Source organism: Protopterus annectens, chromosome 2.part0 (genome assembly GCF_019279795.1).
Source record: "Protopterus annectens isolate FY-2018-M chromosome 2.part0, PAN1.0, whole genome shotgun sequence".
Lineage (NCBI taxonomy): Eukaryota > Metazoa > Chordata > Ceratodontiformes > Protopteridae > Protopterus > Protopterus annectens.
Window position 1 is genome coordinate 73,291,424 of NC_056728.1, and position 26,720 is coordinate 73,318,143.

Below are 26,720 nucleotides of genomic sequence, written 5' to 3' on the forward strand. Positions count from 1 at the left end.
GATCAGCTGCACCTACACATAAATCAAAAAGAAATGCTGGCAGTAAAACTAGCAATCCAGAATTTCAGACCATTCCTCAAAGAAGGCCAATTAATGATAAGGACAGGCAACACCACAGTCATGTGGTACATCAACAAACAGGGAGGCACTCATTCATACCCCCTATGTCGAATGGCTCTGGACTTATGGAATATGGCTCTGAGCTACAACATTCAGTTACAGGCAATATTTGTACCGGGAAAAGAAAACATCCTAGCAGACATGTTAAGCAGAACTACCCCGGATGCTCACGAATGGATGCTACACCCCGACATCTTCAAGGCCATCACAAAAAAATGGGGAATGCCACAAATAGACCTATTCACATCCCCACTCAATCACCAGATCAAGAAATTCTGCACAAGGACATACCACCCACTGGCTTGGAAGGTGGACTCTCTATCCTTCAGTTGGAAAGACCTGACAGCATATGCATTTCCACCTCTTCCTTTGATGCACAAGGTACTACTGAAAATCAAAGAGGAACGTCCAAGGATAATTCTGATAGCTCCAAATTGGCCAAGACAACATTGGTATCCTTTGCTGAGGAGCATGTCTCGGGGAGGAACGTGGACACTACCCTGATTCCTTTGATGTTAACTCAGAGCGACTACAACATCATGCATCCAAACCTGAAAACTCTACAACTGACTGCCTGGAACATTACATAAGAGCAACTAACCCAGATTTATCCCAAAGGGTTAAAGACATTATCCTTGAGGCCCGCAGACCTTCAACAAGAAAGAACTATGCAGGAAAATGGAAAAGGTTTGTCATTTGGAGTTCTGAAAGAGGAAAAGATGTGTCAAAGATAGATATTGCCAACATCCTGGAGTATTTGGCAGAGCTTCTCCATACAGGCCTGTCCTATTCCTCCATCAAGATACATGCATCAGCTATTTCTGCAGAATACAGCTTCGATCCCCCTGTCTTCTCACACCCTCTACTCAGGCAGTTCCTCAGAGGAAAATCAAAAATGTAAAACCTCCTAGGAAACCACCATTACCAGCATGGGACTTGAACTTTGTGCTAGAAAAATTGACACTCCCTCCATTCGAACCAGCAGCAACAGCAGACCTTCAACACCTATCCTGGAAAACTGCTTTCCTACTGGCAATTACTTCAGCAAGGAGGGTTTCGGAACTACAGGCCTTAATGGCAGTACAACCCTTCCTAATCTTCCATCAAGATAGAGTGTCCATGAGAACTAATCCTACATTTATGCCTAAGGTGGTATCCAGAGTGTCTCTAAACCAGGCAATCCACCTACCTACCTTCTTTCCCAATCCACAGAACAGGGGAAAGACTGCTGCATACCTTGGATGTACACAGACAGTTGCGCTACTACCTGGACAGAACCAAGGGCAATAGAAAAACTGCCCAGCTTCTAGTAGCTTATGCAACAGGAAGGGAAGGGAAAGCAATTTCCAAACAGACAATCTCCAAGTGGATAGGAAATTGCATAAGATTCTGTTACTCCTACCATGGAAAGCAAATTCCACAGAACATAAGGCCTCATTCTACAAGGGCTACAGCCACTACCACAGCTTTCTTACGAGGAGTAGCTACCAAGGACATTATTGAGGCGGCTACTTGGACCTCCGTGCATACATTTGCCAAGCATTATAACTTACCTCTATACTCTAGATCCCGAGCAGGCTTTGCCACTGCTGTTTTGCAAGGGATCCTAACTACACCATAATTCTTCTTCCTCCTCCCTAGTTTGGCTATGGTATTCTACCCATTTGTTAGGACTGCAGATGCATCCTTGAAGGACATAGTACAGTTTTGTACCTACCATAAATGTAGATGTCCGAACAGGATAGCATCTGCAGTCAGGATTACCCACCCTCCTTCCCCTCTGTGGTACTCCTAGGGTATTTACCCTCCTAATAGCTAGCTGGGGGGGGGATCTCTTATGGTGTATTTGTTTGTATATATGTACACACATGCTTATTTTTTGTGTTTGCCTTCTACTTTTTTGGAAACATTGGCATTTATCCAAAATTTAGCTTTCCAAGAGGGCAACTGGCATCTGGGGCAAGAAACACTGAGGAAAATGGCGTCGGCAGATGCCTTTATACACGAAGACCAGCAGAGATGACGTCGGGTGAAGTGCGACACCAGCCGAGGCCAGACCCAGACTTTGGAATCCGGCCGACCGAAGGGCTGCCTGATGACAGGACAACCCATTTGTTAGGACTGCAGATGCTATCCTGTTCGGACATCTACATTTATGGTAGGTACAAAACTGTACTTTTTTACTCTTTAGAAGTTTTTTTGTCGTGTTTCCTTCTACTTTGACACTGGCAGTTTCATTTTATTATTTCCATATTTTATATTCCTGAGTACACCTTACTTTCATCACCTCACCTTTGTGTGTTAATACTAGAGCCACTACTTGATAGGCCTTAGAGCGTCTACTGTGTGACAACATGCGTGAATGGGCATTCCTTTGTTGAAGGCTGTGCGTTAGGCCTGGCAAACCAGCACGTAAAACTCTACTGCCAATCATTAGCGGACCGGAGTTCCGCTGTGGCAACCCGTAACCGGGAAAAGCCGAAAGACACACACACACTTGATAGGCCTTGTCTATACTTCTACATGGCACCACTTCATGAATCAGTAGTAACAGTCTTCCATCCCGTGTATTCTTGCAGTGCACAGCTGTGTTCATGATCTTTTACTGTGCACCTCTTGTAACGTTCCTTTTCATGTTGTTAATCTAACGTGAGTTTAGTTTACACTGCAGCTTTATTTGGTGGCACTGAGAGCTGTATAATGCTAATCTCTGTTGAGGAGATTTCCACATTCTCACTTTTTCTCTTCATAACAGTGGACTGTTAGCTTCCGTATTGGCCTAGATCTGGCCGTTCTGTAGATTTGACAATATTGCCTGAAGCCTTTTTAGCCTTTACCTTTGCTGTTTGTTTTTAGAGCTATAGCTATGCTTTGCACACTTTCTGCTAGTTTGGGGTGAAGCCATAGTATTAACTGTATTTCACTCCTTCAGCTAGACTTACTTTGTAGTCTATGTTCTCCTTACAGGCAAGTCTGCAAGAGGCATTTAGTGTGCCCTTATCTCTTTAGCTGTGGTTATTTCCTAGTGTTGTTTAACAGTACATCCTGTGTACTTTAAATGGCTGTTATTTTGATGGCATTTCATACTCATGTAACATGTTTAATGTGGAATTGAGGTCCCATTACTGATCTGCAGATGCTGGGGGCATCTTGATTAGAGAAGAGGATAAGCTTGGGACTTTTGTCTTGAAGATGATGAAGATGAAACTGCCAGTTCCATATTCATCATTTGCACCCACCCTCCATACTCTTTTTACCCTGGTGGGACCAGGGCATTTTCTGCCGAGGCTTTGATCACATTAGCCTTCTGTTTACTGGTTCTAGCTCTGCCTTTGTGCATATTTATAGAAGGACATCTGGAGTAGGCCCCTATTTCGTACAACATTATGTTTAAAGGGAGTGGGAAAGTTCTGGATGCCAAGTTGTCTTATTCCTGCTGACCTTGATCATGAAGGTGATGAAGATGTAATTGCTAATCCAAGTCTATCATTACAGTAGGTAAATTTCATTTCTGAGGAACCTGCTTGTTCATGTTTTTTTTTTGTTTTTTTGTTTTTCCCAGTGTCAACAGTCTATAGAAGAGCATCAGAAACATCACTATGAGTTGGGCGTTTTTGACACGAGCCTTAGAAGAGATCCATAACCATTCCACGTATCTTGGGAAGATTTGGTTTACAGTCTTAATTATTTTTCGTATTGTGCTGACAGCAGTGGGGGGTGAAACCATCTATTATGATGAACAGAGCAAATTTGTTTGTAATACGCATCAGCCCGGCTGTGAAAATGTATGCTATGATGACTTTGCACCTCTCTCACATGTTCGTTTTTGGGTATTCCAAATCATCCTAATAGCTACACCTTCAGTCATGTACCTGGGCTTTGCAATGCACAGAATTTCGCGAAGTGGAAATGATGGTAAGAAGAAGGCACCCCGTCGCATGCCTATGATTCAGCGAGGAGCTAATCGTGATTATGAGGAAGCAGAGGATGATAACGAAGAAGATCCCATGATGTTTGAAGAAATAGAGTTAGAAAAACCTGAAAAAACGGATGACAAAAATGACAAAAAACATGATGGAAGACAGCGTATCATAAAAGATGGCCTGATGAAAGTTTATGTCCTCCATATTTTGGCACGGACCATCATGGAAATTGCTTTCCTTTATGGACAATACATTCTTTATGGCATTAAAGTAGCCCCAAATTATGTATGTACTAGAAGACCTTGCCCACATACTGTTGATTGTTTTGTGTCAAGACCAACAGAGAAAACTATTTTCTTGCTTATCATGTATGCTGTTGCTTGCTTGTCATTTCTGCTTGACATCTTGGAATTGATCCATCTTGGTTCTGGAAGCATCCGAGATGCTTTGAGCAAGAAGAAGACTAGTCATGTTCGTTCTCAAACTCCTTCCGCTCCCCCACACTATCAGTTGTTGATGAAGAAGGATAAAATGAATGGCAAGCTAGCAAATGAAAAAATGAGCTATGGCCACAACTTGCCCAGCAGGACAGAGCATTTTGCTACTGCTGATCCTGTGCGTAATGATCTAGAAAAGCTGAGAAAGCATCTAAAGATGGCCCAGCAGCAACTGGATTTGGCATTCCAGATGAACATTACTGAAAGTCCACATGCTTCTAGAAGTGGCAGTCCAGAGTCTAATGGCACAGCTGTAGAACAAAATCGCTTGAACTTTGCACAAGAGAAAGAAGGAGCAGTTAAAGATTGAGGTAATTGTTGCTTATTTAGTATTTCATGTTTTTATGTGTTAGTATTTTGTCTAAGTTCTTGACATTCTTGTGTCTGTTCATTCTTTCTTTTATTTCTTTGATTCACTTTCTCTCCATCCCCATTGCTTTCAGCCTCACTTCTTTCTTGCAAGATTTATTACAATCAGGATGTCAAAGACATTGTGGAAGTTAATGTTTTTCTTTATGGTGACATTTCTGACCTAGTAGATTATATTACTACTTTGTGTGTTGAAGCACAAAAGAGCAGTTCCAGACTTTTTAAAAGTGAGATATGAAAAATTGAAAATTCTAGCTGATGGTCTTCTGCTAAATCAGAAATGTCAGCTTTTGCAGAAAGCATACAGCCAGTGTGTGTGTGTGTGTGTGTGTATGTGTGTGTGTGTGTGTGTGTGGGGGGGGGGGGTCAGGGCAGAGTTCCTATGAGATTTCTTTTTCAGGCTGTTGTCATGCTACTGTTAAAAATTTGAACCTGTGGCAGCATTGCTCAGCATTGGCAGGAGATGTCGACATGACCAGGCTCGGCAATGCAGACAGCAGTCTTTTTTGTAGGTGCCCCCTGCCTGTACAAGAGTCTTTATTCTCCTGATTAGTTTTTTTTCTGCCACGTTTTATCACTAATTCTCTTGCTTTGTCTCCCCATGACTTAATTGATAAGGACTTCAGATACCTCAATATAAGAATTTCCAGTGGCTGAAAGACACAGGAAAACTCTACAAAAAAAAAAAATAAGCATTTGTTGTTCTCAATGGAATCTGAGCCAGTTTATGAAGATGTGCTTGATGAATAAGGGCCCTCATCTTCTTCATCACTGGATGTTCACTGGTGAGATCAGGACACTCACGCAGTAGAGAAGAGGATGGCCTGGCCAGCTGTTGCAGTCTTCTTCCCAGATACACCCCACAAAGCTTACAGAGCAGTCCTTCTGGGTGGCCCACCTTTTGTATATACTTTCATGGGTGTTTTCATCTATGCTTATGAACATCCTGAAACCATTGCCCTTGTTCCCAGGAAGAATGACTGGATATTCCAGTCACCCAAGAAGTATTTGGTGTGGACAGAGACCTGTAACCTGACAGCAGTGGATTAGCAGCACGAGAAGCCCTGTGCCTGCGATTCCAATCTCTGAATTTTCCAGATAATGAGTTACGGTCTGTGGCTAAGCCGGCAAAGAAGGTTTGTGTCCTCCGTGGATTTCTTCAGGTGTGAAACTATCTCATGCAAGTGCTGTACCTTCAAAGTGATTTTAATATACAAGTTAGTGCATTTTGTGGAGGATAACCACATTGCCACTGTAGTCAGAATGCCCTTCTATGTGGCACATCTCATTACAGGTTTCTCATCCAGGAAGAAAGAGGTCATAATCCCTCTCTACTCGTCCCTCATTAGACCTGTTATAGAATACAACATCCCATTTGGTATGTACCTCACTAGACACCTACAACAAATGGAAAGGCCACAAAAATACCTCACTAAGAGGATCTTAGGCCTTAGACACATGGCCTATATGGACAGACTCCAAAAAACTCCAGCTGTACTCTGTCTCTTATCGCCTACTTAGAGGTGATCTCTGCTGGACCTACAAAGCCATGTTTGACCCAGAGCTGCTAGATATGCTACACCTAAAGAAATCCTAATCCCTCTGTGACACACGCTCCAGGGACCTTAACCTCATTACCACAGTAAACAGAACATGCTGGAGGGACAGGTTCTTAACCCAGAGACATCCCATACTCTGGAGCAAACTTCCCATTCACGTCAAGCAAAGCACTTCACTGGCCCTCTTTAAGAGAAATCTTGACGAGTGGGTGGGCAATAGGAAATTCACCCTGGGGATCACTTCAGTGGCCTTGCTTGACAGGGGCACTGGGAACTAACTTTGGGCGGCATGATGCCAGGTAATCTTCTTGGGCTAGGCTTATATAGGCTCCAGCCCATTAGCCTAGTACACACCTATGAACCTGTATGCCTAAGAGTGAACTAAAGGCTGAATTTATGCCCCAGGCCTTGCAAATGCAGCAACTTTTTACCCTCAGTAACAAGGCTTTGTATACAAACTTGAGTGAGAGATGTAGTGCGGGGGACACTTGAACTCTTGTAGTTGGTACATGATATCACATTATAGGCCAGCAGTGGTACATCTATCTTTTAATGCAGGAACCTCTGGAGAAAATGCAGAATTTTGATTGGTGCAGAGGATAAACTCAGCAATAGGACTTATCAGGGGAAGACCATCTTTGTGTATCAACTGACCTATCAGAGCTTAATCTTACATGGAGTTTCCATAAATGGGGGAAAAAAGCAGGAAGCATAGATCTTTTTGACTTCACAGTGCTCTTATGATTCCCTGTGCTGTTTTCCTCCACTGTCTGTTGATCATCTGCCCTCTCCAAGCTAATCAGCCCATTCATTCTCCATCACCTAGTGTGAGGATTGACTAGGAGGGGTGATCATTCAAACAGCCGTCAGAGGTGGTTTGGGGTCTTTCTGCTTGTAGCCCTAATATCCCATGCAGGTCACAACAGCCGCACAGCAGAATGGGCTCTGATCCTATTGGTCATTTCTTACGTCCACAAGGAATGATCCTGACAACCATTCCCTCTCCCTGTCTTGAGCACCAGAAATGGTTTCCTTCTGGAGAACTCTCTTTTCCTTATGAGCAAATACCTGTAACCCTCTCCTCCCCCCTGGAAAGGTAAGTGGGAAAAATTCTTTCACTCCTCTCCCTCCCTGCCTGGCTCCTGCATTCCACAGGCTGCTATTCGAATCCAGATGCCTGGGTCACAGTAAGGACTCCATCTCTCTGCACCTTGGAGCTAGGTAGCTGTCATGTTTTTCCTGGATACCTGCAGTTGTTGAAATGCAGCCCCAGTTCCAGTGCTGATGAAGATTATTGTCCTGTTAGAAATGGTTTAATTTCATCAAGAAAAGCCTTTCTTTTTCACTTAATTTTATCAAATGCTGGCATTGTCCATGCCCCTTTCACTCTTCTCTTTTTAAGGGACTGGTGAAACCGTTACCCAGTTAAACTAGAGTCTTTCATTTCCAGAATACCCTTATTCAGTTTAAACGTATTACTTAATGTAATGGTCACTTCACAACCTGAGGTAAAGGAGTCATTTTCAGGTAGTGAGAGAGTGGCACTTATTTGCGTTGTTGACTGAGAATGCTCGTATTTTCTTATCCCATTTGTACTGGAGGACTGAAGAAAAGCAAGGAGCTATGCACAATACTAGACTTAATAAGGAAAAGCATGCATTATTTACATGTTTTCACATGGCATTCCTTTCACTATCATGTTGAATAACGTGGTAAGTTGAAGTTCCTGAATACACATTTTTATACCACCCAGCTTAATTGAGGCATGTCTGTATGTTTGTATAGAAAATAACAAAATAAATCTGCACTAGGAGAAAAATAAAAGAGCTCTGAAGTCGTCCTTGAGAAGTATAAAGCATACCTCTCAACTGTACAGATTTTCACAGAATGTCCAGATTTTTGCTTCATATTTTTGGTCCATTTTTCATAAAATTGTGTTTTTCTGGCAAATTAATGGCAAATCATTAAAGACTAAAGTTAGAAAATAATGACAGACATTTGAGTTACAGAATTCATGCCCTTAAGAAAATCCATGCTGATGCAAAACATGTTATTCTATCAACTTTCTAAGTTTGTAAGAGCAATGTTTGAAAACTGTCCCTATTTTTGGGTCTTTGTCCCACTTTTATTTATGGCTTTGTCTGGATTTCTTGCTCTAAGAGGTTGAGATGTATGGTTTAAGGACGAAAGCTGGTAATACATTAGGCACTGTTGTCTTTTGAATTTTTATATTCTCGGTTTTCTTTTTTCATTAAAGATTTCAATGTGGATTGATTGTTTATCATAATTTCACTTTGGGAACCTGTGATTTTTCTCTTAGTGCAGATTTATTTTGTTATTTGGTTCAGCCCTACACTACCACAGTTCTTTGTATAGAACTATCTTTACAAGTGTACTAAATTGTGACCTGCAATGGACATTGAATAATCTACTCTGCCTGATTTGTCCCGTATGAATACCAGAAGATTATTGCTAATTGTTTCTGCAGCTCTTTCTGTAGTGTAATTGTATATATCCTGGTCTCTAATGACTAAAATGATGTCTTCCTGCCTGAATTCCACTGCTGTTGGTGACGCTAAGTTAAGATTTTTTGCCTTTAAATAACTTGAGTATCTACAGTAGCAGGACAGTTCACGCCCTTTGCCAGTGCAAAATGCTTTTCATTTTACTTTCGTTGTGAGCACTTAACTTTGTAAAAGTCATAGCTATTTTGGTTGTTTTGCATCCTTTCATCGTGATTTAGTTATAGATAATTGTAGTTTTCTGCAGTGTTTAGAAATACATTTTGAAAGTACTTCTTCCTGTTAATGCATAATAATGTTTTTGTTTTTCAGGTGTTTTATTTCCCCCTTACGGGACACAACTGCCCAGGTGTGCAATGTCCTTTGAAAATAAGGACAGTTGGTGGGGCACTAAGATAATTTCCTATACCAGGATAATCTGCTAGCCACTTTAATGTTCACCTTTGAGTCAAAGAATGTACAAGGCATCTCAGCCATGTTAGCAGTTATTCTTTGACAGTACTCACCCTTAGACCTTAACTCCTTTTTCAAGAAGTGATAGGCCAGTCATACCTGGGGTGAATTTATGAATACCCATCCAATTGTCTAATTACTTCTTAAAGGAAGATAGCACTTCACATTGGTTGTTCTGCAGAGAAAGTTTGCTCCATAGCAGGGATAGTCACTTTGTGATGAATCAGTCTCTCTAATGTGACCCACTTATTTGCTGAAGCAGGTTTCAAGTTTTTTGTTTTATTTTTAGATAAATAAGATGTCTTGGATTACTAGTTCCCTAATGGCTTGGAAAGCAAGGCACTGATCTCCCCCTAAGGAGTCTGTAAGACACTGAATATAGCACAAGGCCTCTGACCTTTCCTGGTAGCTCATGTCCTTTAGCCCCATGATTTTTTTTTTGTCAGGAACCTTTTGAGATGTCTCTAACTGCTTGATAATTTAGTAGGATAAAGCCCAAATGAGGCATTATATTCTATAATGAGCTTGATCAATGCAAGTTATGGAGAGTAAGGATAACTTTGAACTTAGAGGAAATGCCTTCTTTAATCAGCTTTACCAAGTAGGATTCTTTGACGACTGCTGCAACATGATGGTCAAAGTGGAGGGAATTATCAACCCATGTTTCAAGGTCTCTGACATCATCTTCATTTTGGAGTGGGATGTTTTCTATACAATTAAGCTGAGTGGATGGCATGTTTATTAAATGCAATAATATTGCATGTTCTAGAACTTAGTTTCAGCCTTTTGTCAGTACACCAGCTATTAATATGCAAGTTCTATTTACCGTTTCTGCATCGCTGAGGGAGATTCAAATTTTAACACCCAGATTACAGTTATCAGCAAACCTGGTCCGTCTAACTACATAAAGATTGATATGGAGCGCATTTCGCTTGTCGATAACAAGATGGTGGATAAACTTAGGCTGGTAGTCAGAGATACACTGCCACTAAGTGACTCCACATGGCAGCAGAGGTAGATACTGTATACCCAGATGAAAACATGCATTTCTTTAGGATGACAGCTGTGCTGCAGGATACGTAAATGAAGCATATGACAGCTGTTCAAGTGGACAAAGCTGTACACTGAAATATATGCACAGAAGTGCGAGAGACAATCTCTAGAGCAGCTACATGCTTGCATAGTGTGATCTCACAAGAACAGGACCTGTGAACTCAGTCTAGTGTCTCTCCATATAAAGTAATTTCAGTAGGGGCAAAACCATCTAAAGTAGATGTATGTCCTAGCAAAAATATCTCAAAAGTTGAAGCAAAGTTCACCAGGAGCAGACTTCTTGCAGGTGTGTGGGTCCCAGACATGGGTACCTCCATCCCACCCTCAGGCCTTTCCTGAGGAGTGGACCGCCTTGGCACAGTGTTTTTTACAAGATCTACAAAGCCTGCAGCTAGGTACAGAGCCTTCTGTAGCTTGAGTTCCCCCTAGAAAAAAGTAGGCATCTTCCTGTGTCTTGATTCCACTCTAGAAAAAGAAAGAGCGAACACTCTTCCTCTTAGGTACTTGAGTTCTTGGGCACGAGGGGAAAGAACTGCATTACTCTTCTCAGAAGTTTTCCCCATTAAAATATCACTGAAACAAAAGACACTACTTCCTCTACATCCTCACAGAGGAAATCATATTTGGGAACACCCTTGGTAAAATTAGAGTATGAGCCAGGGAGTCCACATGAGCTGGCAGGGGGACCACCTGGAGAGGTGGATTTTGAATCCTCCCGGCTCCTACCTGGTATGGGAAGGAAAGGAGGCACCAGAGGCACAAAAGAGATAGTTTGACTTACTGTGCCTAGCTGGCCCTAAACCTGTGGTTATTCCTGCTCTCTTTTATTAGGTTCTAAAGGATGTCTTCCTTACAGGCTCAGAGGAACCAGACACCCTGTCTCCTGCTACCATTTAAGCAGATTCAGGCAGATTCTGTAGAATACAAGAGTTCCATATGTACCTGTATAATAATCCTGTGTCTGGATCCAGAGGAGGTATCCAGATTGGTCCCTGCTCCCAGTGTTTTCCCAAATGACTGAAAAACAGATTGCTAGACAGATCTGGGAAGAAAGTTTACATAGCTGCTACCGTGGCCTTCAGTACAATTAAATGACAGATTCATACAAATCAAATAGCACTCAGTCGACTAGCTGAGTGGAAAGTCTAGGAGAGATTTCTGATGGGGGCCCTATGAGCAGAATTAATGGAGCTCATCCAGACTACCAGTCTTGGAAGCAGCTATGGATTCTATAATCAGAAGCCGTGTCTGGTTGAGGCTGGACCTTTAGATATGGAGTTGTTCTTTGGGAACTCTACCAGTGACACCTTCAGGAAAATGGAGGAAAGGGGAAAGTTATGCTAGGTGTTAAACGGCTTTTTCACACCCCACCCATGCAAATGTGTTACTGAAACTACTGGGCCTCACTATTACAAGTAGGATACAAGCAAGCCGATGGAAGGGGGAAAGGGCCAGTATAAGAAACAAGTGACAGGAAGAAAATAACGGAGAGTCTGAGAGACCACATGGGTCTTAAACCACTAGAGAGAAAACATGACTGTATGGTCTCTCTCTTTCTGTCTACTTCTGTCTTGCCCCAGTTCTCCATCCCAGTCCCTCCCCTTCATACTCTCACCAACTCTAAGACTGCAGGAAGACTGTCAGAGTACCTGCGGAAAATAGAAAACAGTCACATCTAGCAGCCATGTTCTTTGGAGTCTGACAACTCAAGGTTTTGGTGGTACAGCAGATTACTCTGAGGAGGAGACTGAGCAACTTCACCTCAGAGTGGGAACTTTCTCAATACCAGGAGTCAAGGCCTTCATCCTACTTGTCATTTAGGATGGGTAGGTCTCTTGGAAGCCATTCTTTGCACTTGGATAGGATAGGATGATGAAGGCCTTTGTCAAGGCCTAAATTGATCTCTGTGTCCTGTTTTTCTATGGAGGATAGAGAAGGCCCCTTCTGATCACCTTCTACAGCTTCTTCCATCAGCCCTGTATCAATTCCAAAAGTGTGAACCAGCTTCATGTCTACAGTCTTTGATTTTAATGCCATTTAGACTTCCTTCATCAGCAACAAAATCTTCATCGGCATTTGTCGCTTTTACGCTAAAACTTTAGGTGCCAAGGTCTACAAACTTCATGTCATAGTCAGTGCTTTGGCATCAAATGCAACACAGACTCTTTTGGTGCAGTTCTTGGTGTTGATATTCAGTGTGTTTATGCCTTCAGTGCCAAAACCTTCTGTAGTGACGGGGTTGTAATCAGGGCAATCTTGGAGTTCCTGTGTCTGTATTTCATGGGCATCTGTGTCTGTTGAGTGTTTGATGATCATGGTGCCAGCAGGCTCGGCTCTAATATTTAGTTGTCAGGAAACAGTGACAGTGTAACCAGTTAGGTTTATGGATTCAAGTGATGCTGCTGCAGCACTGGCTCTATCCTAGGATGCCCTGCTGTTTAAAGCCTTGAGACTTTTATTTTAAGCTTCAGTGGACAGAGGAGTGGAAAGCCACGGTTTGTTCAATGTGTTGTATGAGCATTTCTCTCCTGAACACTCAAATGATTCCAAATCCCAACGGCCCTCCCGATCATCCCAGGAAGAAGAGGTTTAAGACAAGACATTTGCTCAACTGTTGTACTGTAAATATCTCTAATACTGTCATTTTCTCTGTTTTATGTGCTAACATCCTTACTAGGTATTGCTTACTGTTCTATTTGTAGCTTGCTGAGCCTTGTATTAACTGTGTAAATGTTAAGTTGTCAATCTCACCTTCATTCTTGCTGGATGGGTTCGGAGCCGATCCTCGGCTCCGACTCGGCACTTGCTAAGCTCGATAGTCACTTTTACCAGCTCGAGGCAGCCCTATATCCCATGATGCAAGGCGGTGATTACCCAGATCTCGTTTGCCGCTTCGCTCATGAGGTCACCTTTTTTGCCAGCTCCTGGTAAGTGAATTTAATTACTCTTTTCTGAGAATTTAAATATCCCAATACTTTAAAATTTCCCTTTCCATAGTTGGTTAGTTATCCGATTCACTTAGCCCTATTCCCGTTAGCTTCCCGTTCCCTTATCTATATTTTCTTTTTCAGGCCTTAGGCCTTCCCCTCCCAAACAGTTTTCCTGTCAGGATTTGTTTAGGTGTGTTTGTGTTTTTTATTCACTGTACTTAATTTTTGTTTAGTCAGTGTAATTTTTGGACTGAGTGGTGTGTGTGTTGTGTTTAGGACTTAGTCATGTCTAAAGACACCAGGGTCTCAGGTTTCAAGAAGTGTGACTCGTGCTGTCAGAAGATGTCTCTGACAGACGGTCACACTTCTTGTATTTATTGCCTGGGACCCCTACACCTGCAGGACTCCTGTGCTATTTCAGCCAGAGAGTCCTGCAGGAACGTAGAAACAAGCTAATTTTAAGAGGTCTTCTCAAGCCTGAGAGCTCCCCGGCTAAGTTCGGCTCGGGGAAGCCCTCAAAGCCATCCAAGGCCCAGACTTCAGTGTCCAAGTCTGTGGCCTTGGTTCCGACTCCATTGGAGTCGAGATCAGCTCCGTCCGGAGCCGATCCTTCCTTTTCGGAAGTTTTAGTATCGGCGCCAATCAACACCGATACCCTGGCTTCGATACCCTTGTCGGCTCCGGCTGGAGCCGATACCTTTGCTTCGAAGCCTGCGTCGGCTCCGGCTGGAGCCGACACATCTCTAACCCAGCTTGGAGCCGACAAGCTGTCGGCTCCAACTGGAACCGAAGGATGTCCTTCAAGGATGCATCTGCAGTCATAACATATGGGTTGTCCTGCCTCAGGCAGCCCTTCGGTCGGCCGGATTCCAAAGTCTGGGTCTGGCCTCGGCTGATGTCGCACTTTCCCCGACGTCAGAGCGTCTGGGGTATAAAAGCATCAGCCGACGCCATTTTCCCCAGTCTTTCTTGCCACGCGGTGCCCGAAGCAGAAGCAATTCGCAAGTGCCGGTCGGTTAGATCCTGTGATAAGAAGAAATTCAGCTACCGAAAACTTCGAAAAAGCTAAGTACCCCGTTGGGGACTCTTTCTTGCCTCAGCCAATGTCAGATAAAGTAAATAATTGTTTAACTTGTGGGAAACAAATACCTCATAAGGATTTCTACTCCTACTGCCTTCCTTGCTTAGGCCCAGACCACGACGTCTCGGCCTGCTCAGCCTGTGCTTTCTTCAACCGACGAACTCTTAAACATCGGTCGGAGTTTGCAGAGGAATTCTTTGGGGCTAATTTTGCATATAAGATGCCGTTGGAGACTCCGACATCGCATTTGGTGAAAAAACGGAAGGACAAGGACCGACACTCGTGGCCCACGGTTTCGGCTGAAACCACGGTAAGGCATACCGCGAGTGTCTCGGTTTCGGCCGAAACAGAGTCCTCGGAGCTTCCTTTAACCGAATCCACTCAACCGACCACCGCGGCCTTGGAGGCCCCGGCTGAGTCGGCTACTGAGCTACCTACCGAAACCAGTGTCCAGGAAATGTCCGACACCATACCTTTGGACAAATCTACTCCTGCACGTGGGGCAGCTAGACCCCCTGCTTCCATGTCCATTAAGGCTTTTTCCAGGGCTAAAGCTGCCAAACTTTCTAAAGCCTTGCCTCCCAAAACTACCTCCCAGAGGCCTTCTTCTTCTAGTTCTCAGATCCTCAGCCTTGCAGAGGATCTTATTTCTTTAATTAGAGGTTGTCAGCCTCACCCGGACAGGGGCTCTCACCCACCACCAGACAAAAGGCCCAGGACTGAGCCCTCTGACCAACACTCTTCAGATGAGTCCACGGATGGATCTGAGTTAACAGACCACCAGGAGGAGGCTTATTCGCCCTATGAGGATTCTGATGCTGAAGAATCTATTCCTTCGGCCTCCCCCCCCGAAGAGTTTTCTTTTGGTGAGACTCTACATTCCATGACAGAGCATTTTCAATGGCAGGGTCAGGAATTCTCTAATTCTAGAAAGAGATTAAGGACCTTTTTACATTTGCCTCAACATAGGCCCTTAGCTATACCTCCAGTTTTGAATGTTATTGATGATGTGTACAATGATGTTAGTACAGCTCCTGATACTCTCCCCCCGGCACCTGCCAAACCTGATAGATACTACAGGGTCCCGGATTCTCATTTTCATCTGTGTAAGGCCCATTCCGCAGACCCAGATACTATTTCTCAGGGCCCTAAAGGAGTTGCAGCTGCCACTGCCAAAAATCCTCTACCTTCTGAAAGGGAGTCTAGAGCTTTAGAGAGATGGGGAAAGAAGGTATATACTTCTGCAACTCTTTCTGTGAGGGCATTAAATTGTCAATTTCATATGATACAGTACCAAGAGTATTTGTTAGATGAACTGAATAAGAAACTTTCTTCTTCTGAACCCCTTGACCGTAAATCCCTTCAGGACCTGGTACATAACTCACAGCAGGTTAGTAATCATTTCTTAAAGTGTGGTTATGATGCACTGGAGGCTTCATGTAGGTCAGCTATGACTGGGGCAGATGTCCTTCAAGGATGCATCTGCAGTCATAATATATGGGTTGTCCTGCCTCAGGCAGCCCTTCTGTCGGCTGGATTCCAAAGTCTGGGTCTGGCCTCGGCTGATGTCGCACTTTCCCCGACGTCAGAGCGTCTGGGGTATAAAAGCATCAGCCGATGCCATTTTCCTCAGTCTTTCTTGCCGCGCGGTGCCCGAAGCAGAAGCTGTTCGCAAGTGCCGGTCGGTCAGATCCAGAGATTTCAGCTACCAAAGACTTCGAAAAAAGCTAAGTACCCCGTTGGGGACTCTTTCTTGCCTCAGCCGATGTCAGACAAAGTAAATAATTGTTTAACTTGTGGGAAACAAATACCTCATAAGGATTTCCATTCTTACTGCCTTCCTTGCTTAGGCCCAGACCACAATGTATCAGCTTGTTTAGCCTGTGCCTCCTTCAACCGACGGACTCTTAGACGTCGGTCGGAGTTTGCAGAGGAATTTTTTGGAGCCACTTTTGCTTATAAAATGCCGTTGGAGACTCCGACTTTGCATATGGTCAAAAAACGCAAGGAAAAGGACCGACACTCGCGGCCCGTGGTTTCGGCTGAAACCACGGCTATACCTACCGCGAGTGTCTCGGTTTCGGCCGAAACCGAGTCCACGGCGATTTCTACTACCGAAACCATACTACCGACCACCGAGGCCAGAGAGGCCCCGGCTGAGTCGGCTACAGAACTCCCTACAGAAGCTAGTGTTCAGGAATTGTCCAACACCATACCATTGGACATTTCTACCCCTGCACGTGGGGCAGCTAGGCCCCCAGCTTCTATGTCTGTTAAGGCCTTCTCCAGGGCTAAAGCTGCCAAACTTTCAAAAGCTTTGCCTACCAAATGTACATCCCAGAGGCCTTCCTCTAGTTCACAGATCCTCAGCCTTGCTGAGGACCTTATCTCCTTAAAAAGGGGTTCACAACCTCACCCAGACAGGGCCTGTCAACCTCCTCCAGACAAAAGGCCCAGGACTGACCCCTCTGAACCTCACTCCTCAGATTACTCCACGGATGGATCTGATTTGTCAGTCCACCAGGAAGGGGCCTACTCGCCTTACGAGGATTCAGATGCAGAGGAATCTATCCCTTCGGCCTCCCCTCCTGAAGAATTTTCCTTTGGGGAGACCTTACACTCCATGAGAGAGCACTTTCAATGGCAAGGTCAGGATTTCTCTGATTCTAGAAAAAGATTAAGGACATTTTTGCATCTGCCTCAGCATAGGCCCTTAGCTATACCTCCTGTTCTAAATGTAATTGATGATGTGTACAATGATGTCAGTACAGCCCCTGATTCTCTTCCTCCGGCCCCTGCCAAACCTGACAGATATTACAGGGTCCCGGATTCTCATTTCCATCTGTATAAAGCCCATGCTGCAGACCCAGAAACTATTTCTCAGGGCCCTAAAGGGGTTGCAGCGCTACTGCCAGAAATCCCTACCCTCTGAAAGAGAGTCTAGAGCTTTAGAGAGATGGGGAAAAAGGTTTATACATCTGCTACTCTTTCTGCCAGGGCATTAAACTGTCAATTCCATATGATACAGTACCAAGAATTTTTGTTAGATCAACTGAATAAGAAACTTTCTTCTCCTGAACCCTTAGACCGTAAATCCCTTCAGGATTTGGTACATAACTCACAACAGGTTAGTAATCATTTTTTAAAATGTGGCTATGATGCACTGGAGGCTTCATTTAGATCAGCTATGACTGGGGCAGTTATTCGTAGGCATGCCTGGCTGAAGGAGCAATCTTTGCCAGACCATGTCAAAGCTAAACTCCTCGATGCTCCAATGGAGAAACAACATTTATTTGGCTCCCCTGCACAGGAGATTCTAAAAAAGGTTGAAGAAAAAGCAAAATCTGTGCAAACAGTTAAAGATTTCCTGCAAGTACAACCACCGAGGTTCAGCAGAAACTGGCCTACAAAAAATTGGTCCTTTCCAGACTCGTCCAGAGCACAGAGAGGCAGGAACAGGCGCCCTAGAGGCAGAGGTCAATCGAAGGGCCCCTACAGAGGCCGTCAGTGGCAGCCTACCAACCAGGGGAGTAGTGCAACAGCTACAACTACAACCACTACTACAGGACAGACCCAATGACTTGACTCTGATTCCGCCTACCAGGGATCAACTGGAAGCATCCTTGGGCGGAAAGCTGTCTTTATTCTCAAAAAACTGGCATTGCATTACAAGGGATACATGGACATTGCAAGTAATAGACAAAGGATACAGGTTTCACTTCCACACTTTGCCAAAAAGAAGCGGAATGCCAAACCTTCCACCAAACCAGAAGGCAGAGGCTTTCAGACAAATCAACAATTTACTTCAGATGAAAGCTATAGAAAAGGTGCCATGTACAGAACAAGGCCAAGGATTTTACTCCAGACTATTCCTTGTACCAAGAAAAGAAAACCAATGGAGGCCCATTCTCGACCTGTCCGCACTGAACACTTATCTCATTGTGCCAGAATTCAAAATGCTGACCCTACAGCAACTTCTTCCCATGTTGGGCAAGGAGTCTTGGCTGGTAACTCTAGATCTCAAGGAGGCATACCTGCACGTCCCTATCCGACCAGATTGCAGAAGACACCTCAGATTTCTTGCAGGATCAGAGCATTATCAATTCTCAGCATTGCCCTTTGGCTTATCTACTGCGCCCAGAGTATTCACGAAATGCCTGGCATCAGTAATTGCACATTGCAGACTTCAGGGAATTCAAATTTATCCATACCTGGACGACTGCCTGATACAAGCGGACAACAAGAAAAAATTGTTAAAGGACTTGGCCTATGCCATACACCTGCTACAGACCTTGGGATACACAGTCAACATCCAAAAGTCAAGACTAGTGCCATCCCAAAGGATAACTTTTTTGGTGCGGATCTGGACACAATCACACAGATGGCTTTTCTCACAGAAGAAAAACAAAAACAACTTCCAGATTACTTCATGACTCTGACAAGACAAACTCAACTTACTGCAAGGAAAGTCCTGCAGGCCCTGGGTTACATGGCATCCTGCATCATTTTAATTCCACATGCCAGGCTGCATATGAGGAAATTACAGTGGTACCTAAGGAGTGTATGGTCTCAACACAGTCACAGTCTAGAAACCATGATACCAATCATTCCATGCCTTCAAAAGGAATTCCTGTGGTGGGCTCAGGCCTGCCAGTCCAACAGAGGGTTGCCTTTCAACAAACCAAAAACAAGGCAGACCATCACCACGGACGCCTCAGACCGAGGATGGGGAGCACACATGGAGGACAAACGTATCCAAGGCCTATGGCCTCAAGGGCAGCTAAGCATGCACATAAACCAAAAGGAAATGCTGGCAGTGAGGCATGCAATAGAGGCATTCAGACCCTTCCTCCAACAAGGACATCTGTTAATAAGGACAGACAACACCACAGTCATGTGTTACATAAACAAGCAGGGAGGCACACATTCCTACCCTTTATGCCGGATGGCTATGAATCTGTGGAATCTATGCCTGAATCTCAATATCCAGCTGCAGGCCAAATTCGTACCAGGAAAAGAAAATGCAGTAGCAGACAGCTTAAGCAGAACTACCATGGATGCACACGAATGGATGTTGCATCCAGACATCTTCAAACTCATAACAAAGACATGGGGAATGCCGGAGATAGATCTGTTCGCCTCCCCACTCAGTCACCAACTGAAGATATTCTGTTCAAGGACATACCACCCACAAGCATGGAGGGTGGACTCTCTCTCTTTCAGCTGGAATGCCCTAACAGTATATGCTTTTCCACCTCTCCCATTGATGTACAAGGTTCTACTGAAGATCAGGGAGGAACAGCCAAAAGTGATACTAATAGCTCCAGACTGGCCAAGACAACACTGGTACCCACTATTAAGAAGCATGTCTCAGGCAAATTCATGGCCTCTTCCCCTATGGCCTCTTCTTCTAACGCAGAACAATTTCAAGGCCCTGCATCCCAACTTGAAAACATTGCATCTAACTGCCTGGAAAATTCCTTAAATCCCAACCAAACTGTTTTATCTCAGAGGGTGAAGGACATCATCCTAGAGGCCCGCAGACCTTCCACAAGGAAGACATACTCAGCTAAATGGAAAAGATTTCTCATTTGGAGCACATCAAAGGGCACAGATGTCACAGTGGCAAACCTAGCACACATCCTAGAATACTTAGCAGAATTGTTTCACAATGGCCTGTCTTATTCCTCCATTAAGATTCATGCTTCAGCAATTTCAGCAGAATACAATATGGATCCACCTATCTTCTCACACCCTCTACTCAGGCAATTTTTGAGAGGGATCAAAAATGTTAAACCTCCAAGAAGACCCCCTCTACCTGCATGGGATCTCAATTTTGTGCTGGAAAAACTGACACTACCTCCTTTTGAGCCAGCAGCATCAACAGACCTACAGTATTTATCTTGGAAAACTGCATTCCTTCTGGCAATCACTTCAGCAAGAAGAGTATCTGAGCTACAAGCATTAATGGCAGTGCAGCCTTTCCTTATTTTCCACCAGGATAGAGTGTCATTAAGAACCAATCCTACTTTCATGCCAAAGGTGGTATCTAGGGTATCCTTGAACCAAGCTATTCACTTGCCTACGTTCTTCCCTAACCCACAGAACAAAGGGGAAAAACTTCTGCACACCCTGGATATACACAGACAGCTACGCTACTATTTGGACAGAACGAAATCTAGCAGAAAAACTGACCAACATTTTGTGGCATATGCAACTGGGGTGCAAGGAAGAGCAATTTCCAAACAGACAATTTCAAAATGGATAGGGAATTGCATTCGCTTTTGTTACTCCTTTCATGGAAAGACAGTTCCTGAAAATATCAGGCCTCACTCCACAAGGGCCACAGCCACCACTACAGCTTTCCTACGGGGGGTGGCTACCAAGGACATTTTAGAAGCTGCTACTTGGAGCTCCGTGCATACATTTTCCAAGCATTACAATCTACCTTTATACTCCAGATCCCGAGCAGGGTTTGCAACTGCAGTGCTGCAGGGGATCTTGACTACACCATCTTTCTCTTAGTACCTCATCCCCCAGATTGGCTATGGTATTCTACCCATATATTATGACTGCAGATGCATCCTTGAAGGACATAGTACAGTTTTGTACCTACCATAAATGTAGATGTCCGATAGGTATGCATCTGCAGTCAGGATTACCCACCCTCCTTCCCCTCTGTGGTATTCCTAGGGTGCTTATCCCTCTTTCAGCTAGCTGGGGGAATCTATTATGGTGTATTTGTTTGTTTATACATGTATATAATTTGCAATTGTTTGGAACTTTTCAGCATTTATCCAAATTTAGCCTTCCTAGGGGGCACCTGGCATCTGGGGCAAGAAAAACTGAGGAAAATGGCGTCGGCTGATGCTTTTATACCCCAGACGCTCTGACATCGGGGAAAGTGCGACATCAGCCGAGGCCAGACCCAAACTTTGGAATCCGGCCGACCGAAGGGCTGCCTGAGGCAGGACAACCCATATGTTATGACTGCAGATGCATACCTATCGGACATCTACATTTATGGTAGGTACAAAACTGTACTTTATTCGTAGGCATGCCTGGCTGAAGGAACAATCCCTGCCAGACCATGTTAAAGCTAAACTCCTGGATGCTCCAATGGAAAAACAAAAATTATTTGGCTCCTCGGCTCAGGAGGTCTTAAAGAAGTTTGAAGAAGAGGCTAAATCTGTGCAAACAGTTAAGGATTTTCTGCAAGTACAACCACCGAGATTCAGCAGAAACTGGTCTACTAGGAATTGGTCCTTTCCAGACTCGGACAGAGCCCAGAGAGGCAGGAACAGGCATCCCAGAGGTAGAGGGCAAGCTAGGGGCTCCTACAGAGGCTGTCAGTGGCAGCCTACCAACCAGAGAGGTAGTGCAGCAACAGCAACAGCAACTACTACACCAGGACAGACACAATGACTTCACTTTGATTCCGCCTACCAGGGCTCAATTGGAAGCACCCTTGGGCAGAAAGCTTTCTTTATTTTCAAAAAAACTGGCGTTATATTACAAGGGACACATGGACACTGCAAATAATAGACAAAGGATACAGGTTCCACTTCCACACTTTGCCAAGAAGAAACGGAATGCCTAACCTGCCACCAAATCAGAGGGCAGAGGCTTTAAAGCAGATCAACAACGTACTACAAATGAAAGCCATAGAAAAGGTACCTCTTTCAGAACAAGGTCAAGGATTCTACTCCAGATCATTCCTTGTTGCAAGAAAAGAAAATCAATGGAGGCCTATTCTAGACCTGTCCGCACTGAATACTTTCCTCATTGTGCCAAAATTCAAGATGCTGACCCTACAGCAACTTCTTCCCATGCTGGGCAAGGAGTCTTGGCTGGTGACTCTAGATCTCAAGGAGGCATACCTGCATGTCCCTATTCGACCAAGTTGCAGAAGACACCTCAGATTTCTTGCAGGATCAAAGCATTATCAATTCTCAGCATTGCCCTTTGGCTTATCTACTGCGCCCAGAGTATTCATGAAATGCCTGGCATCAGTAATTGCACACTGCAGACTTCAGGGGATTCAAATCTACCCATATCTGGACGACTGCCTTATACAAGCGGACAACAAGGAAAATTTGATAAAGGACTTGGCATATGCCATCCACCTACTACAGGCCTTGGGATACACAGTCAACATCCAAAAATCAAGACTTGTTCCATCCCAAAGAATAACCTTTTTGGGTGCAGATCTAGACACAACCACCCAAATGGCCTTTCTCACAGAAGAAAAACAAAAACAACTTCCGGATTACTTCATGAATCTGACAAGACAAACTCAGCTAACTGCAAGGAAAATCCTGCAGGCCCTGGGTTACATGGCATCCTGCATAATTCTGATTCCACAGGCAAGGCTGCATATGAGAAAATTACAATGGTACCTAAGGAGTGTATGGTCTCAGCACAGTCACAGTTTAGAAGCTTTGATACCAATTATTCCTTGCCTTCAAAAGGAATTCCTGTGGTGGGCTCATGCCTGCCAGTCCAACAGAGGGTTGCCTTTCAACAAACCAAGAACAAAGCAAACCATCACCACGGACGCTTCGGACCGAGGATGGGGAGCACACATGGAGGACAAATGTATCCAAGGCCTATGGTCTCAAGGACAGCTGCGTATGCACATAAACCAAAAGGAAATGCTGGCAGTGATACACGCAATCGAGGCCTTCAAACCTTTCCTCCATCAAGGCCACCTGTTAATAAGGACAGACAACACCACAGTCATGTGGTACATAAACAAGCAGGGAGGCACACATTCCTACCCTCTATGCAGGCTGGCTATGAATCTATGGGAACTGTGCCTGAAACTCAATATCCAACTACAGTCCCAGTACGTGCCAGGGAAAGAAAATGTACTGGCAGACAGCTTAAGCAGAACTACCATGGATGCACACGAATGGATGCTGCACCCAGATATCTTCCTACTCTTAACAAAAGCATGGGGAAAGCCGGAGATAGATCTGTTCGCCTCCCCCCACAACCATCAACTGAAGACATTCTGCTCAAGGACATATCACCCAAAAGCTTGGAAGGTGCACTCCCTCTCTTTCATCTGGAAAGCTCTAAAAGTATATGTATTCCCACCTCTCCCATTAATGTCCAAGGTTTTACTGAAGATCAGGGCAGAACAGCCAAGAGTGATTCTGATAGCTCCAGACTGGCCAAGGCAGCACTGGTACCCACTGTTGAGGAGCATGTCACAGGCGAAACCATGGCCTCTCCACCTATGGCCTCTTCTTCTGACGCAGAACAACTTCAAGATCATGCATCCCAACTTGAAAACATTGCAACTAACTGCCTGGAAAATTCCATAAATCCCCCTCACAATAACTTATCACAGAGAGTAAAGGACATTATTATGGAAGCTCGACGCCCTTCCACAAGGAAGACATACTCAGCAAAATGGAAAAGATTTCTCATTTGGAACACAACAAAAGGCTTAGATGTGACAGTGGCGAGTATGACAAATATTCTGGAATACTTAGCAGAATTGTTCCACAACGGCCTGTCCTATTCTTCCATTAAGATTCATGCCTCAGCAATTTCAGCAGAATACAATGTGGATCCACCTATCTTCTCGCACCCTCTCCTCAGGCAATTTCTGAGAGGGATCAAAAACATCAATCCTCCAAGGACCCCCCTTTACCTACTTGGGATCTCAACTTTGTGCTGGAGAAACTAACACTTCCTCCCTTTGAACCAGCAGCATCTGTGGATCTACAGTTTCTGTCTTGGAAAACTGCATTCCTTCTGGCCATAACTTCAGCAAGAAGAGTATCTGAGTTACAAGCTTTAATGGCAGTACAGCCATTTCTTATCTTCCATCAGGACAGAGTTTCACTAAGAACCAATCCTACTTTTATGCCAAAGGTGGTATCTAGGGTATCCCTGAACCAAGCTATTCACTTGCCTACATTCTTCCCAAATCCACAAAACAGAGGGGAAAAACTTCTACACACTCTGGATATACACAGACAACTACGCTACTACTTGGACAGAACTAAAAGTTTCAGAAAAACTGACTAACTCCTTGTAGCATATGCTGCTGGGGTACAAGGAAAAGCAATTTCCAAACAGACAATTTTAAAGTGGATAGGAAATTGCATTCGATTTTGTTACTCCTTTCATGGAAAGACAGTTCCTGCAAACATCAGGCCTCATTCAACAAGGGCCACAGCCACCACTACAGCCTTCCTAAGAGGGGTGGCTACCAAGGACATTTTAGAAGCTGCTACATGGAGCTCCGTGCATACATTTGCCAAACATTACAATTTACCTTTATACTCCAGATCCAGAGCGGGTTTTGCTACAGCAGTCCTGCAGGGGATCTTAACTACACCATCCCTTTCTTAGTACCTCCTCCCCCAGATTGGCTATGGTATTCTACCCATATGTTATGACTGCAGATGCATCCTTGAAGGACATAGTACAGTTTTGTACCTACCATAAATGTAGATGTCCGATAGGTATGCATCTGCAGTCAGGGTTACCCTCCCTCCTTCCCCTCTGTGGTATTCCTAGGGTACTTACCCCTCCATTAGCTAGCTGGGGGATCTATTATGGTGTATTTGTTTGTATATATATGTATATATTTTTTTTGGAAAATGTTTGGAATTTTACAGCATTCCTTCAAATTTGGCCTTCCTAGAGGGCACCTGGCATCTGGGGCAAGAAACACTGAGGAAAATGGCGTCGGCTGATGCTTTTATACCCCAGACGCTCTGATGTCGGGGAAAGTGCGACATCAGCCGAGGCCAGACCCAGACGTTGGAATCCGGCTGACCGAAGGGCTGCCTGAGGCAGGACAACCCATATGTTATGACTGCAGATGCATACCTATCGGACATCTACATTTATGGTAGGTACAAAACTGTACTTTCTTCGGCTCCGATGGCTCCGTCGAGAAAGAGATCTAGATCTCCCTCGCTGGAGTCTATCCACTCGGCTCCGGCCTCTCCCTTACTTTCGGAGCGGAGCCATTGGAGCCGATCTTCAAGGTCTTCCAGGCTCTCAGACCATGACTTGGAGAGAGTGGTGAGTAGACTGTTGAAATCACAGGCACTGGCCCAGATGCTCCATAGCCCGTCTCAGCAGACGATCGCTATTCCACACCCTCCAGAAATTCCTCCTTCGACTCTCCTTCAGAGTTCGGAGCTGGAGATTATTGGTACCGTGACTGTTGGTGCTTCGGAGCTGATACCACCCCTTTCGGCTCCGTCGTTTTCGACTCCTATCTCCTCCTTGAGACCTTCCTTGGAGGGATCCGGTCGTCGGGCTTCCCTGGTCGGCTCCGAGGGGTCGAGTGGCATTGGACCCCTGCCCGACCCCGTTCTCCCTTTCGGGGCTTTGGCCTTGGTGAGCTCGGCACCGACATCTGCTTCGGAGCCTTCCCTTTCGGTGGGGCCTGGGATTCCTGTTTCTTCGGAGCGGGAGCTCTCGGTCCTCCCCAGGAGGGGAGCCTTCGAGGTGATGAGGAGTGTGCTAGCCCCTGAGCTCAGTCAGCAGTCGGTTCCTTTAGCTCCTCCCTCTACAGTGCCTGTAGATATCTCTTCCCACTCTCTTGCTTCTGGGCCCAGAGATCCATCGCCCCAGGTTTCCCCATTGGGAAGAACGTCCTCTTCCGAGGTTTCTCCTGATCCTTCAGGGGAACCCCCGTGTAAGAGGACCTGCAAGAGGAAGCACTTAGACTCCCCTGAGTCTACGACATCAGATACCGATTTAGATGAGTCGGAGGGGTCCCCAAGATCCCCCTCTGAGGATGTCTCCTTTTCAGACATCCTTGAACTCCTGAAACAGAGGGGGAACTGGCCCTCTATTAATCCTTCCGAGGATGAATCGGTATACCTGGAGGCTTTTGGATCTCGACCCTCCACCTCCTGGGTGTCTCCGCCTTTCGACCCCCTCATGGACGTGATAGCTCGAAGGGCGTGGGCATCTCCTGATTCGGTGGAACCAGTCCCGAGGAGGCCTTCTAAATTTATCACGGCCCCCACTGAAAAACAGTTTCTCACTAAAGGTGTCCCGGTTGATGCCATGGTGGTGGCGGCCGCCACCAAGAAGGAACTTGCAGATCCTTCCATACCAGTCCATCCTCCTAACAAGGAGTCTAGGACCATGGACAGGTATGGTAAGCGGATGTTTTCCTCAGCGACCTTTGCTATGTTTTCGCTGAATTACCTATGTCACTTCAGCCGA

General features: G+C 44.9%; 1 protein-coding gene across 1 annotated transcript in view; it reads left to right on the forward strand.

Moving 5' to 3' along the window:
• LOC122792964 (gap junction gamma-1 protein-like) overlaps nucleotides 1-26,720 on the forward strand; it is a 243,554-nt gene that overhangs the window by 198,504 nt on the left and 18,330 nt on the right. Inside the window, exon 2 of the mRNA XM_044060560.1 lies at nucleotides 3,683-4,851. Coding sequence (XP_043916495.1) covers nucleotides 3,720-4,850 — 1,131 coding nt within the window. The 5' untranslated portion in view covers nucleotides 3,683-3,719 and the 3' untranslated portion in view covers nucleotide 4,851. The remainder of the gene's footprint in view (nucleotides 1-3,682; nucleotides 4,852-26,720) is intronic.